General features: G+C 38.6%; 1 protein-coding gene across 2 annotated transcripts in view; it reads right to left on the reverse strand.

Annotated features, from left to right (window-relative positions):
* NELL1 (neural EGFL like 1) overlaps window positions 1-15,342 on the reverse strand; it is a 932,437-nt gene that overhangs the window by 701,522 nt on the left and 215,573 nt on the right. For both annotated transcript variants that reach the window (XM_001092540.5, XM_001092655.5), the window contains exon 5: window positions 8,697-8,793. In XM_001092540.5, coding sequence (XP_001092540.1) covers window positions 8,697-8,793 — 97 coding nt within the window. The remainder of the gene's footprint in view (window positions 1-8,696; window positions 8,794-15,342) is intronic.

Genomic DNA, 15,342 nt, shown 5'->3' on the forward strand with positions numbered 1-15,342 from the left:
TCCTACATCAAATTCATAAAGTATTCTCCTATGTTATCTTTTATAAGCTTTGTCAGTTTAACTTTTAGATTTTGATCTATAACCCACTTGGAATTGATTTTGCATTATCAGTTGTGTGAAACAGGGTCAAGATTAGTGCTTTCCCCATGGGGATATTCAGTTGACCCAGCACACTGTAGTGAGCAGGCCATCCATCCCTGCTATCCTACCAGGCTACAACATACAGTTTGAGATTATGTGATTCAGTATGTACATCTTTAAAACAGCTTATTGTTATGTGGTGACCTTTTTGCCCTTGCAGTTTGATATCAGCAGTTTCTCCAGCCTTCTCATGTTTAGTTTGGCCTATTTTTCTTTCTTTTTTTTTTTTCTTTTAACTACCTCTCTATCAACATTTATGAGTCCTTATTTTTTTGATGTTTCACTGTAAGCAATATACAACAGGCTTTGGGTTTTATGAATTCAATATAATACTCTTATTTTTCATTCTAAGTGTAAGTCACTTAAATGATAATAACAATTGTGAAATGGAATTATATCTGGTATCTTACATTAAATATTTCTCTTCTTATCTTATTTTGGATTGATGAGGCTTTAAAAAATCCCCTTTTCTCTTATACTTAAATCTCAGAGTTTGGGAGTTAAACACGATTTCTATTATTTTGATGTTGTTTTAATTCCAACATGCAGACTTAAAGTCTAAAGTTAATCAGTTTCTCTATTCTTTTTCTGACCAATACAAGGCCTTAGAGCACTTTAAATCGGATCACCCCTACTATCATTTTATTGCTGTCAATATTTTTTTCAATTTTAATTTTAATTGATTTTTTTTTCTTTATTTCCTCTAAAAAAAAAAAAACCACGGGACACATGTGCAGAGTGTGCAGGTTTGTTACATAGGTATACATACGCCATGGTGGTTTGCTGCACCTATTGATCCATCCTCCAAGTTCCCTCCCCTCCCCCCTCAACCCCCAACAGTCCCCTGGGGTGTGTTGTTCCCCTCTCTGTATCCACGTGTTCTTAAACTCCCACTTACGAGTAAGAACATGTAGTGTTGGCTTTCTGTTCCTGTGTTAGTTTGCTGAGGATGATGGCTTCCAGCTTCACCCATGTCCCTGCAAAGGACATGACCTCATTTCTTTTTATGGTTGCCTAGTATGTCATGGTGTATATGTACCACATTTTCTTTATCTAGTCTAACATTGATGGGCATTTGGGTTGGTTTCATGTCTTTGCTATTGTGAATAGTGCTGCAGTAAACATACATGTGCATGTGTCTTTTTTTTTGCAACGGAGTCTCGCTCTTTCACGCAGGTTGGAATACAGAGGCAGGATCTCAGCTCACTGCAACCTCCACCTTCTGGGTTCAAGCGATTCTCCTGCCTCAACCTTCTAAGTAGCTGAGATTACAGGGATAAGCCACCACGCCTGGCTAAGTTTTGTATTTTTAGTAGAGATGGGGTTTCACCACATTGGTCAGGCTGGTCTTGAACTCCTGACCTCGTGATCCGCCCACCTCGGCCTCCCAAAGTGCTGGGATTACAGGTGTGAGCCACCATGCCCAGCCTGAGCCACTGTGCCCAGCCGCATGTGTCTTCATAGAATTATTTATATTCTTTTGTGTATACACTCAGTAATGGGATTGCTGGGTCAAATAGTATTTCTGGTTATAGATCCTTGAGGAATCACCATACTGTCTTCCACAATAGTTGAACAATTTGCATTCCCACCGACAGTGTAAAAGCACTCCTATTTCTCCACAGCCTCACATAGGATCTATTGTTTCTAGGCTTTTTAATAATCACCATTCTGACTGGTGTGAGATGGTATCTCGTTGTGGTTTTGGTTTGCATTTCTCTGATGATCAGTTCTAGCAGTTGTCTCTTTGTTCTCATTGGTTTCAAAGAACTTCTTGATTTCTGCCTTAATTTCATTATTTACTCAGGAGTCATTCAGGAGCACATTGTTCAGTTTTCATGAAACTGTTTGGTTCTGAGTGAGTTTCTTAATCCTGAGTTCTAATTTGATTGCACCGTGGTCTGAGAGACAGTTTGTTATGATTTCAGTTCTTTTGCATTTGCTGAGGAGTGTTTTATGTCCAATTATGTGGTCAATTTTAGAATAAGTGTCACGTGGCACTGAGAAGAACGTATATTCTGTTGATTTGGGGTAAAGAGTTCTGTAGACGTCTACTAGGTCCACTTGATGCAAAGCAGAGTTCAAGTCCTAAATATCCTTGTTAATTTTCTGTCTCATTGGTCTGTCTAATATTGACAGTGGGGTGTTAAAGTCTCCCACTATTATTGTGTGGGAGTCTAAGCCTCTTTGTAGGTCTCTAAGAATTTGCCTTATGAATCTGGGTGCTCCTGTATTGGGTGCATATATATTTAGGATAGTTAGCTCTTCTTGTTGAATTGATCCCTTCACCATTATGTAATGCCCTTCTTTTTTTATCTTTGTTGGTTTAAAGTTTGTTTTGTCAGAGGCTAGGATTCTAACCCCTGCTTTTTTTTTGCCTTCCATGTGCTTGGTAAATTTTCCTCCTTCCCTTTATTTTGAGCCTGTGTGTGTCTTTGCACATAAGATGGGTCTCCTGAATACGGCACACCGATGGGTCTTGAGTTCTTATCCAAATTTGCCAGTCTGTGTCTTTTAATTGGGGCACTTAGCCCATTTACATTTAAGGTTAGTATTGTTACGTGTGAATTTGATCCTGTCATCATGATGTTATTTGGTTATTTTGCACACTGGTTGATGCAGTTTCTTTGTAGTGTCATTGGTCTTTATATTTTGGCATGTTTTTGCAGTGGCTGGTACCAGTTTTTCCTTTCCATATTTAGTGCTTCTTTCAGCAGCTCTTGCAGGGCAGTCCTGGTGGTAACGAAATTCCTCAGCATTTGTTTGCCTAGAAAGGATTTTATTTCTCCTTCGCTTATGAAGCTTACTTTGGCTGGATATGAAATTCTGGGTTGAAAGTTCTTTTCTTTAAGATTATTGAATATTAGCCCCCAATCTCTTCTGGCTTATAGAGTTTCTGCTGAGAGGTTCACTGTTAGTCTGATGGGCTTCCCTTTGTAGGTGACTTGGTCTTTCTCTCTGGCTGCCCTTAACACTTTTTTCCTTCATTTCAACCCTCGTGAAGCTGATGATTATGTGTCTTGGGATTGATCTTCTCACAGAGTATCTGAATGGTGTTCTTCGTATTTCCTGAATTTGCATGTTGGCCTGTCTTGCTAGGTTGGGGACGTTCTCCTGGATAATATCCTGAAGTGTGTTTTCCAGCTCGTTTCCATTCTCCCTGTCTCCTTCTGGTACTCCAGTCAATGGTAGGTTTGGTCTTTTTATGAAGTCCCATATTTCATGGAGGCTTTGCTCATTCCTTTTCGTTTTTCTTTATTCTTGTCTGCATGTCTTATTTCAGTAAGGTGATCTTCAAACTCTGATGCCCTTTCTTCTGCTTGGTCAATTCAGCTATTGATACTTGTGTATGCTTCACAAAGTTCTTGTGCTGTGTTTTTCAGTTCCATCAGGTTGTTTATGTTCCTCTCTAAGCTGGTTATTCTAGTTAGCAATTACTTTAACCTTTTATCAAGGTTCTTAGCTTCCTTGCATTGGGTTAGAATATGCTCCTTTAACTCAGAGGAGTTTGTTATTACCCACCTTCTGAAGCCTTTTTCTGTCAATTTGTCCATCTGATCCTCCATCCAGATCTGCACCCTTGATGGAGAGATACTGAAATCATTTGGAGAAGAGGCACTCTGGCCTTTTGGGTTTTCAGCATTTTTTCATTGATTCTTTCTCATCTTCGTGAGTTTGTCTAGTTTCAGTCTTTGAGACTGCTGACCCTTGGGTGGGGTTTTTGTGGGGGCCTTTTGTTGTTGATTATGATGCTGTTCTTGTCACTTTCTGCTTGTTTTTCTTTCAACAGTCAGGTCCCTCTTCTGTAGGGTTGCTGCAGTTTGCTGGGGACTCACTTCAGGCCCTATTCATCTGATTCACTGCATGCCTGGAGATGTAACTTAAGGAGGCTGGAGAACAGCAAAGATGGATGCCTGCTCCTTCTGGGACCTCTGGCCTCAAGGAACACCAAACTGATGCCAGTAGGATTGCTCTTGTATAGGGTGTCTGACAATCCCTGTTGGAGGCTCTCATTCAGTTAGGTGGCACAGGGAGCAGGACCTGTTTCATGAGGCACTCTGTCTATTAGTGGAACGGGTGTGCTTTGCTTGAAACCCAGTCGTCTAAGCTGCCCGGATTCTTCAGAACTACCAAGAGAAGAGGCTAAGTCTGCTGGTCCACAGAGACTGTGGCCACCTCTCCCCCTAGGGGCTTGGGCCCAGGGAGATCCGAATTCCGTCCCTGAGTCTCTGGCTGGAGTTACTGGAAATCTGCCTCCCTTGGCTGGCGGGGGAGGGGGCTCCCCTTTCCCATGTGGCTCTCAGGTAGGCTGCCGCACCACACTGTTCTTCCCTCTCTCCATGAGTCACGCCAGCCTTCTAGTCAATTTTGATGAGAGAACCTGGATATCCTGGTTGCTGGTGAAGGATTCCACTGTCAATATTTTTAATTTTATTTTTCTAAAATTAAGCATTACTATTATATTTTAATCAAACAATGATAATGGCAATCATTCAGAATAATACTCACTGAGATTTGTGCATGCTGTCAATATGCATTTACTCTCCAATTCTTCTTGCACTATATGTCTTCTTTCCAAGAAGTTTTTAAAATGAAGATCTATTAGTCATAAACTGAGTTTTATTTCTCTACTAATGTCTTTATGTCACACTCATTCTCAAATGACAATTAAGCTTGGTATATGCTACTACATTTGAAAGTTATTTTCTCTTGAAACTTGGAAAACACTTTTTCTACTGTCTTTTGACTTCTGCTTTTACTGGTAAAAGCCAGCTGTTCAATTTGTTATCCTTTTGTGAAAAATTTGTGTTTTGTCACTGGCTACTTTTAAGATCTTCTCTGTGTCTTTGGAGTTCTGCTATTCTGCCAATATATCTAAGTGTGGCTGTCTATTTATCTTGATTTGTATAATAGGTTACTAATGTGGCCGAAAAAAATTCTTCCCACCTTGCATCCATATCCTTGCAATGTGATATCATGGAGCAACCCTTCAAGAGATGAAGTCTATTTATTTACCCTTTGACTCTGGATTTGGCCATATGACTTGCTTTGGGCAATAAAACATTAGGAAATGTGATCAAGCAAACAAAGCCTTGAAAAGCATTAGTACTTTAGGGATTGCACTCTTCCTATACTTGGAAACCCAAGGCTGACATGTAAATAAGCTGAGCTAGGCCACTGGAGATGAGAGACCATGTGGAGGACAACTGAAGAACAAGAATCAACAGCCAGCCAACCCCCAGAGAGGTGAAGAGGCTCTCAGATCATCCTGCCACCTGCTGGCATGCCAATTAACCACAGACATGGGAGAGAGCCCAGCAAGTATCAGCTTAGCCAGGTCAAAGCAGAAAAAAAATGGCTTTTGAGCTAAATAAAATGGCTGTTCTGATGCCTCTATGTTTTCTAAGTGGCTTCTTAGATAGCAATCAACAACATATACTTTTATTTCATTGTTCTTTCAGTAATGAGAATTAATGTCTCTTATCAAGTTTAGAAAATTCTTACCCATTATACTTGTAATAGTACCCATAAACTTTATCTCTGTTTATTATTTGGAATTTTCAAATATATATGCATATATAGATATAATATATTCCTTATAATCTTCCTTAATTTTTAAATATATGTATATAATAATATTCATATCTAAGAAGCTATCTATCTATCTAAGCTATCTAAGAAGCCACTTAGAAAACACAGAGGCATCAGAATAGCCATTTTATACAGATACACATACATATACACACATATTAAACAGACACGTAAACTTTTTTTATATACATGTATCTTTGCTATATTTTAACCTCTTTCCTATTTTCTTCTCTTTATCTCTGAAGTACTACTATTAGTTTAATTACTTTAACAATATTTTCCATTTCACAAATGCTCTCCATACCTGTGTCTAATCTGTTTAGCAGGTTCAGTGAGGTTTTTGGTTGTTTTTTTTTTTTTTTTAATGTCCAACAACTATATCTTTCATTTTTGGAAGTGCTTTTTAGTTCAATTATCTCTGGGCCTACTTACTGTCTCTAGTCATAATACATTCTTTATTATTTTGATTCTTCAAATATTTTAAACAGAAGTTTTAAAAAATTTTTTTTTTAAAAAAAACATTCCTTATCCGCTAATTTCATTTTCTGTAGCCCTCTGAGGACTGAGCACTTTTTTGTTTCTTTCCACTGTCACTCATGATAGCTTTAGAGCTCCTATTTTATGGACTTAATCTGTGGGCATCCTTTGAGGTGTACATCAAAAGTGACTTTCTCCAAAGATAATTTGTATTTTCTTCATCAGGACTCCCGAGGTACATAATCCAGGGCCAGGGCCACTTTAATATACTTTATTGAGTTTCATGGGTAAAGTAAATCTGGGTTTCAAGTCTGCAACCCTTCAAGTGCTGTGGTTTACTAGTTCTCTGGGAAGTATTTTTTCTTACCTGGAGATGAGATGTAGACAGGATAGTTTCTGGATTGCCTCCCTCTGCTAGATAGTGGACTGACTTTACTTTAAAAATTTCCATTCCAACACTCATTCATGCATGGGATCTAAGTAATTCCTCCCATCCTACAAAGATGGTTGAAATTTAAGGCTCTAACTGAAATTTTCATAGATTGCTGGTGGGAATGCAAAAAATGGCACAGCTACTTTGAAAAATGGTTTAGCAGCTGCCTGTGAATTTAAACATACCTTTATATACAACCCAATAATCCCATACCCACACACTTACCTAAGTGAAATCAAAACCTCTGTTCACACAGAAACCTGTATGCAAATGTTTATAGAGGCTCTATTCATAGTTGTTCCAAACTGGAAATAACCCAGATGTCCATCAACTGAAGAATGGACAAACAAACTATGATACATTCATACAACAGAACTGGAATACTAACTCAGCAATAGAAAACAATGAACCACTGATACACATAACAACTTGGTGAATCTCAACATACAAACTTATGTAAATATACACACACACATATATGATTCCATTTATATAATATTCTGGTAAAGGCAAAACTACAGGGTCAGAAAACAGACCAGTGGTTGCTAAAGGCTTCGGGCGAGGAGAAGGGTTGAATACAAAGGGGGATGGAAATTTTTGGAGGTAAAGAAATGGTTCTTTATCTCAATTATAATGATGATTATAATACAGCGTAGATTTTCCAAAACTTGTGACACTGTACATTAAATGGAATGAATTTTCTTGTATGTAAATTATACCTTAATTTCTTTTTGTATTTTTTTAATTATACTTTAAGTTCTAGGGTACGTGTGCATGACGTGCAGGTTTGTTACCTAGGTATACATGTGCCATGCTGGTTGGCTGCACCCATCAACTAGTCATTTACATTAGGCATTTCTCCTAATGCTATCCCTCCCCTAGCCCCCAACCCCTGACAGGCCCCGGTATATGATGTTCCCCGCCCTGTGTCCACATGTTCTCATTGTTCAGCTCCCACCTATGAGTGAGAACATGTGGAATTACACCTTAATTTTTTAAAAATTAAAAGGAAGGAATCTAAGGCTCTAAGTTCCTGGTACTGATATCCCTCTGGCTTTCTCTCCCCTCCACATATTTGGTCCCCAAGGAATTCCTTTCATATAAGTACAATGCTGAATTTTAAAAGGTTTTTGGGATATTTTATCGAGCATTATAGGCATTTTGAAGCAGAAGGATTTTTAGAATATCTGGTCTGCCATATTGCCAGAAGCAAAAGTGTGTCATTCTTTTAAAGAACAAGACTGTCTTAAAATTTCATGGCATTTTTAAGTTTTTCAATTTATTTTGTCACTGTATCCTCATGTTTTTGTGAAGTATAATAATGCAGTTATTTTTTTAAAAATTTTGGATGCAGGAGATACACATGTAGGTTTATTACACAGGTATATTGCATGATGCTGAGGTTTAGAGCATGGATGGTCTAGTCACTCAGGTAGTGAGCATGGTACCCAACAGATAGTTTTTCAACCCATGGCGCCCTCTCTCCTTCCCACCTCTAGTAGTCCACAGTGTCTATTGTTCCCATCTTTGTGTCCGTGTGCATTCAATGTTTAGCTCCCACTTAAAAGTGAGAACATGCAGTATTTGGTTTTCTGTTCCCAGTAATGCAATTAAACCAAAGCTCAAGGAAGCAGAGATTTAGTTTTCATATCTCGACATCTACTCTAAACTGAATTAACATATAATCTGAGAAGGGAAACCAGTTTGAAGATTATCCTAAATCCTTCAGAATTGGGAGGTCAACGTTTTGAGGTCATTTGCATTCTGGATCATCCATACCTGGCAGCAAAGTGAACTGGATAATCTTGGCAAGTCACTTAACACTCTGCCTGGTTTCAAAGCGCCTACTTCATAAATTATTAGGACAAGTAAACCAGTTTATTCATGTCAAGCACATAGAAAAGCATGTGTCACAAAGTAAGTGTTCAATAAACATTAGTAGTTATTATGCCATGCCCTTCCCACTAATGTAATTATAAACGCATCTCCAATAACACGGAAAATTGAGCATTGCCTATATATATACTTCAATAAAAAGAACGTTAGTGCTTACTTTGAATAAGCCATGCTTTTGGTTGCGCTGGCCAAGCCATAAATTGATTCCTGGGGGAAGGTTGGTATCTGGAGGGTCTATCACACGCTCATAAATCCTGTAAAGACAAAGAACACAGTTACTAATAGAGAGGCTCAAAGCAGAACCAAAAGGTACATATGCTGTTTGAAGTACGCATGCCATTAGCTGCTGTATGAAGAGAAGCCAATATGTGGCACACTTTAAATGACAGATAACACAAATGCAGAGATCTAACACTTGGACACATCATCTGGGCCCCTCCTGTTTTTGTCTCCCTTCTGGCAGGGGAGGGAGGAAGAAGGTGACATTTTTGAGTGTCCACTCTGAGCAATGAACTGCCCACAAACTCTGCGAGGAAAGTGGTTTGATACACATTATAGGTGTGAAAGCTCAGATTTAGGGATTATAAATGAGTCAACCAAGTGAAGACAGCAGTGAGTAGTAGAGTTGGGATAAGAACCCTTATCCACCTGGCTCTAAAGCCACTGTACTTTCCTTTGCACCCTGCTATTCCCTGGCTTTGGTTTCTTTAGCTCCTACTCATTTCTGTAGTAATCTGAGAGAATCCTTTAAACAAATAGATTGCAGCTGCCTAGATGATCATGTTTTTAGTCTACAGAACCATGCAGCTTAAGTCATTGTCCAACCACCAAATATTTATTGAGCACTTCTTACCCTCTAAGCTCCACACTAATCAACGGAAAATAGAGCAAGAAACCAGACACACAAGGTCCTACTCTCATGGAGGAAAAGTAAGGTAAAAATTCTGTATATGAAGAAAATCCTCATCTAATCCATACAGGCACATAACTAATACAGAAGAGGTCAGGGCCCTCTAGGATCCTCTAGGATCTTTGAAGTTTCTAACAGAGCCTACCAAACAATTAATGTCTCAGTTATTCCACCCTACCAAGGTCCAGTTAGTTAGTCACAAATCTTTTATTTGTGTCCTCTTTAGAAATAATCCCTGAAACCACCCACTGATCATGAGCTTCCACCTCACCCCTGGCAAGCACCTCTCAGCACCGGATGCTCAGAAGATTCTGGATGGGGTGAGATATAGTGATCTGTAAATGAGAACTATGTCCATTTCTTGCTTTCCTGAGTCCTCGTTGAGGACTGAGCAACCGCTGTGGAATCATTCCTAGGTGTGTCCAGAGGTATAGACAGCTCATCAGTCCTCCCTGCTGTGATGGAGCTGACTGCCTCCTGCCAGAGGGTGATGTATTCCTCCGGTGGTTCTCACAAGGAAAGTGCGGAAGAACTGAAAGACTGTCCACTTGTGTCAAGGAAAGTGAGTGATTGTGAAGTTGCTGCGGTTGGGAGCTGTCACGCTGCAGCCTTATATCTTAGCTGCACAGTCCATTACTCTACTATTCCCCACTGGAAACCTGCTGTTTCCTAACGATACATGCAACGTTTTCAGCTGGCAAAGCTCCAAGCACATCAGGTCTTTCTCTACTAATTATCTTTCCATTATAAATGGAGGCTCCAAACATAATCAAGAAAAAATAAGTTTTCCTAAAAAAAAGACAGAATGTGTTTTCTTCAAAGGAATCTAACCTTTTTTGTATCTTAGAATGAACGATTTTAGATGAAACTATTTGTCAAAACTGCCTTAACACAGGAGCCGGATACATACTTCCTTTAAAATTTTTTTCCTAATATTAGTGGTAAAACTAGAAACAAGGCAAATTTACAACATAGGAGATATGCATAAGTTATAGATCAGCTTGAAATAATTTACTACAGTCATTAAGGGTGATGAATATGCAAGTTGTGAAACAAGGGAAAGTATATACAAAATAATTTTCACTGGAAAAAAGGGAATGCAAAATTATTTATGCCCTATAGAGATAATGAGGCACAAACGATGTTCAATGTTGGTAAATACCAGAAGAGTCCAGAGACAAATGGAAATCACTGTATTTGGGTGACGAGGCAGAAGCATAATTTCTATAAGGTTATTTTACTAATAAATTGAAAATGTCAAACAATTTAACTTAACCTCAATTTTAAAAGTTTTGCTTCTGTCACAGTAAGATGAGTTTTCAATTCAAAAGTTTATTTTACATATTCAATATGCTAGAAGATAAGCTCCAATGAGCAGAGTAGGCCCTTAATCAATATTTATTAAATGCATGAATTAATTAAGGAAGAAACAATCGAAGAGATCAACTTCCTATGCTACCTTATCTTGCAAAGCATAATAGCTCCGTGTGCCTCAGAAACAGTTGAAGAAGCAAACATCTGAGGCCTACCACCATCAGCTAAAGCAGGGTGACCCAGGGCACATGTGTCAAAGTGGTGTTCTCATGTCCCATGTCACACAGCCCCCGCAAAGACACCATCCTGATGCCAAGGAAGGTCTGCCGGATACTGCCTTCCTGGCAGCCCTGCCAATCTGTTCCAATCTGCATTAGGGAATTCTGTGCAGCAGGTGGAATCAACAAATAATACAGATGTATCAACATGAAGAGAGTTTAAAAACAGTATTTTTTTAAAAAGAAACCTTGCTGAGGAGGGAGGAGGAAATCTAATCATGAAGAAACATCAGATAAACCTCAATTGAAAGACAGTCCACAAAATAACTACTTGTGGTCTTTAAAATGTCAACGTCATGAAAAATAAAGGCTGAACAACAGTTGGAGATTAAAAGAGATTTAAAAAGACATAAAAGCTACATGCAAGATGGTATCCTGGATTAGATGCTAGGGCAGGGGGAAAAATCCCATAAAGGATATTATTGGGAAAATTTGAATAAGATTTGCAAATTATGTAATAGTATTTTATTGATACTCCATCTCCTGATTTTGCTAACTGGGCAGTATATACTTAAGTGAATGTCTCGTTCTTAGGAAATAGGCACTGAAGTATTTAGGGGTAGAGGGTAACGATGTTTACAACTTAACTCTCAAAGTGTTCATAATAACAATACTGTTTGTATATATATATCTCTCTATGAATACACACTTTCTCTTCCTTCCAAATAATGCAGAATCCTGGCAAATATGATTGTTCCTTGTATCACTCTTATAAGTTTTCTGTGAGCTTAAAGTTATGTTAACATTAACAGTTTAAAAAATAGAGAAAAAACCAACAAGGCCCATAATGTATGTAAACTAAAAATTCACACATGCAAAAACAATATTATCGGTTAGCTAAGGATACTCATACAATTTTCCTATCACAGGCCTGGTGGGAATGGTGAGGCAAGAAAAAGGTGAATGAATGAAACAAGAAAGGTGCATGGCACAGACTAATGCTGATAAGATAACACAAACTAAGAAATTGAATTATCACATTCCTACATGTACCCCTACAGAAGGGAAGCTATACATGCCAGCCAAAGTAAAATCAGAATCTTAGCACAAAGGCGGCTGGTCCCGGAGGGACAGTTTGGGTGGACTGGATAATGTAAAAAGGCAGGTAGGGCACAGTGATCTGTCACTTAAATCCAGTGTCACCCAAGTCAACTAAAATGAAAAGTAAAAGCTAATACAGTGAACTCCTTGCTCTCCAGTGTGGTAAGGAAATGGAACTTTCTGATGTATAGGGTATTCTAGTTAATGAGGTTTCCTTCACATCAGCAAATAGCTGATTGCCTACAATGTGTATGACACTGTGCTGTGCTGTGCTGGCTATGGGAATACATACAGGCAAATTTAGAATGGGCAAATTCTTGTCTTTAGATCTAATGCCTGAGACAGACACATGTATGGACAAACCTTATAATTCAATGCATTAAATTCAACGTTTCCTGGAAGCAGAAAGGAAAAACAAAACAAAACAAAAACCAGAATTCTGCCTGCCATAGAGAAAATTTTCCAAAGAAGGAGACACTGCACTGAGTTTTGAATGAAGAATAAAGTGGAGCTGAAAGAGCAGACATAACAGCCAGCACCTGTACCGCACTTAATGTGTGCCCATATTGTGTATCGAGGGCTTTCAATATGTTAATGTACTAAATCCCCATAACAGCACCCTCAGGTGGGTGTTCTTGGTATAGCAAGGTCAAATACCTCATCCATGGTTAAGCAGCTTGTGAGTGACACAGCTGGGATTTGAAACCAGATCCTATAGTCTATACTATTGACCACCTTGCTCTACTGCCTCTCTAGACAAGCAATGAAGGGCAGTTCCAGCCACAAAAGCCCCAGCCAAGCCACTATTTATCGAAGAGTTAAAATACAGGAAAACGAAAATAGTAAATGATTTGGTAGAATTTTTACATCAACTCTGAACAAGAGAGGACATGATTAACATTCCCTGGGATGTCTTCCTGTTACAGACAGGTTTTTTATTTCCTAAAAGATCAACATGAAAAGCTAACTCATTCAAATAAAGTAAAATTCCTAACTAGATTTACTTATCAGAAGAAAAAGGGGAAACAAGTTCATGTGTCAAAGCATGAAGGCAAGACCGGTCAGCTCTCCTGGAACCCACTTTGTTTTCCTCCTAGATTCACAGTTCTACTACACTTCCCAGCCTCCCTTGAAGTTGAGTGTGGCTATGGAATGGGAGTGGAAAGGCTGTGCCCCACTTCTAAGCTCGCCCCTCCACCCCACACAAAATAATTTAAAAACTCCCTCAGGTATCTTCCATGCTGTCTCTTTCCCTTTATCTCTTTGCTTTTTCTCCCTTTCAGCTGCCTGGAGAAGACTGAGGGCTAGGGGGTGGACAGAGCTATAAGACAGAGATTCTTGAATCCCTAAATGATGACATCAAAGGCCACCTATCAACTAGACACACCCAACTGGACTCTATTTAAATGAGAAATAAAATTCTGCGAAGTTAAGCCACTGAGAAGGAGAGGATATTCTGAAGTTGTGGCTAGTATCATTTACCCTAAAAAATATACCACGCTGAAAAATAAAAAGGTAACTGTCGTCTTTTTCATGCCCACAAAGCCAAGAGGTATCTTAGATCGTGTGGTATAGCAAAGATAACATAAATTTGGTATTAAATACATTTGGGTTCTTCATATTGCAGTTCCGTATTCTACTAAATGCATGACTTTAATCAAGTAATTTAATTTCTCTGTACTTCAATTTCCTCATTTAAAAAATAAGGATATTACTGTTGACTGTATGGATTGTCATGAGGATTAAACAAAATATATTACATGCCCTTGGCACTTAGTCGGTGCTGACATTGTGTAAGTCTCATGGGTACCTAAGAATGCAGAGCTGCACAGGTCATGTGACCCAGTCCGGCCTACTTGCTGTAGCTCTCACCAAATGGACCCACTGAGATGGGAAGTCTCAATATCTTAGATGCTTACTTATGCTTTGAATTTACAGTTAAAAGAAATGACATCACTATCACAGGGAATTTAAGGGCTTGATATTTCAATATTAAAATGCAAGAACTCATTGTCTGTTTTGCCATACATTTCCACAATTATGAAAATTTAAGTCTTAAGTTTCTTTTTTCCCTTAATAAACTTTAAAGCTAGAACAAGCTAATATGTAACAGAAAAAAAAGCATTTCTGTTGCTGTTTAATCTGATATTATGGAGAAAACTGATGATCTATTTAGATACTAAACTTTGCATTAAAACAGAATTTTTGGATAAAGTATACTTTCTACGAATCCTAAAACTGCAGTATTTTTATTATTGTAGTTTTAAAGTATCATTTTTTCAGCTTTCTTTAACTCTTTCTGGCCATAAATCGTAAACTTCTCTATGTAAATTACTCAAAGTTCTAAGCAAATATCTTATTTCTTTTACATTCTTCCAAAAATATAATCCTTTGACATTTATAAAAGTTTTATTTTTGTGGAAAGTTAATCATAACCTCACACATGATTGAAAATAGGCTCAGGCAACAGGAAGAGATGGAAGAAACAATTTATAAGATAGTGTGCTTAAACACACTATCATCAACGCCCCCCGCCCCAACACACACACACACACACACACACACACACACACACACACACAAACACACACACCTGGGCATCAATTAGCTTTTGTGAGTAAAATACGGCAGCACACTATTCTTAACACTTTCACCCACTCCAGTAGTAAGCATTTTCCTAGTCAATTTGGGATATTTAATTGGATTTAGCCAATTTATGAAAAATGTTTCTGGAAAAGTGAAAACAGCAGTAAGCAGAGGCCTGCATTTTAAGTTCTCATCTAGGACTACCCTTACATTATACATTCTTTATATATTATTTTTATGCATTCTAACCCCCCTATATGTTGGTTATTTCCTGATCTCTCAGAACCTCCCCATTTGGACGATCCATTCAGACACATTCTTCAACTCTTCAGCACATAACACGGTACCTCCCATGACCCACAGGGGTCTCCAAGACTCTGGTCGTGGCTGGCCCTGCCTTCCTAGATCACCTGGCTAAGGAAGGAGGAAATAGCTTTCCTGGTACCCTTGTGCCCATCATATCCATCCTGAAGTTGTATGTGTACTTCCTGACTGCTACTACCACCAATTATCTTCTGAGTCTGGAGGAAATGGAACAATGACCACAGCATTCCTATATCTGCTTAGATATCTCCTGCACTAGACGCCCTCCCTATCCATCCTAAATAAAGTAACTCCTAACCACCTGGTCAGTCTCCATCACTTAGCTTGCTTTACCCAGCACACTGTAAGCA

Source organism: Macaca mulatta, chromosome 14 (assembly GCF_049350105.2).
Source record: "Macaca mulatta isolate MMU2019108-1 chromosome 14, T2T-MMU8v2.0, whole genome shotgun sequence".
In the NCBI taxonomy this organism is placed as follows: Eukaryota; Metazoa; Chordata; class Mammalia; order Primates; family Cercopithecidae; genus Macaca; species Macaca mulatta.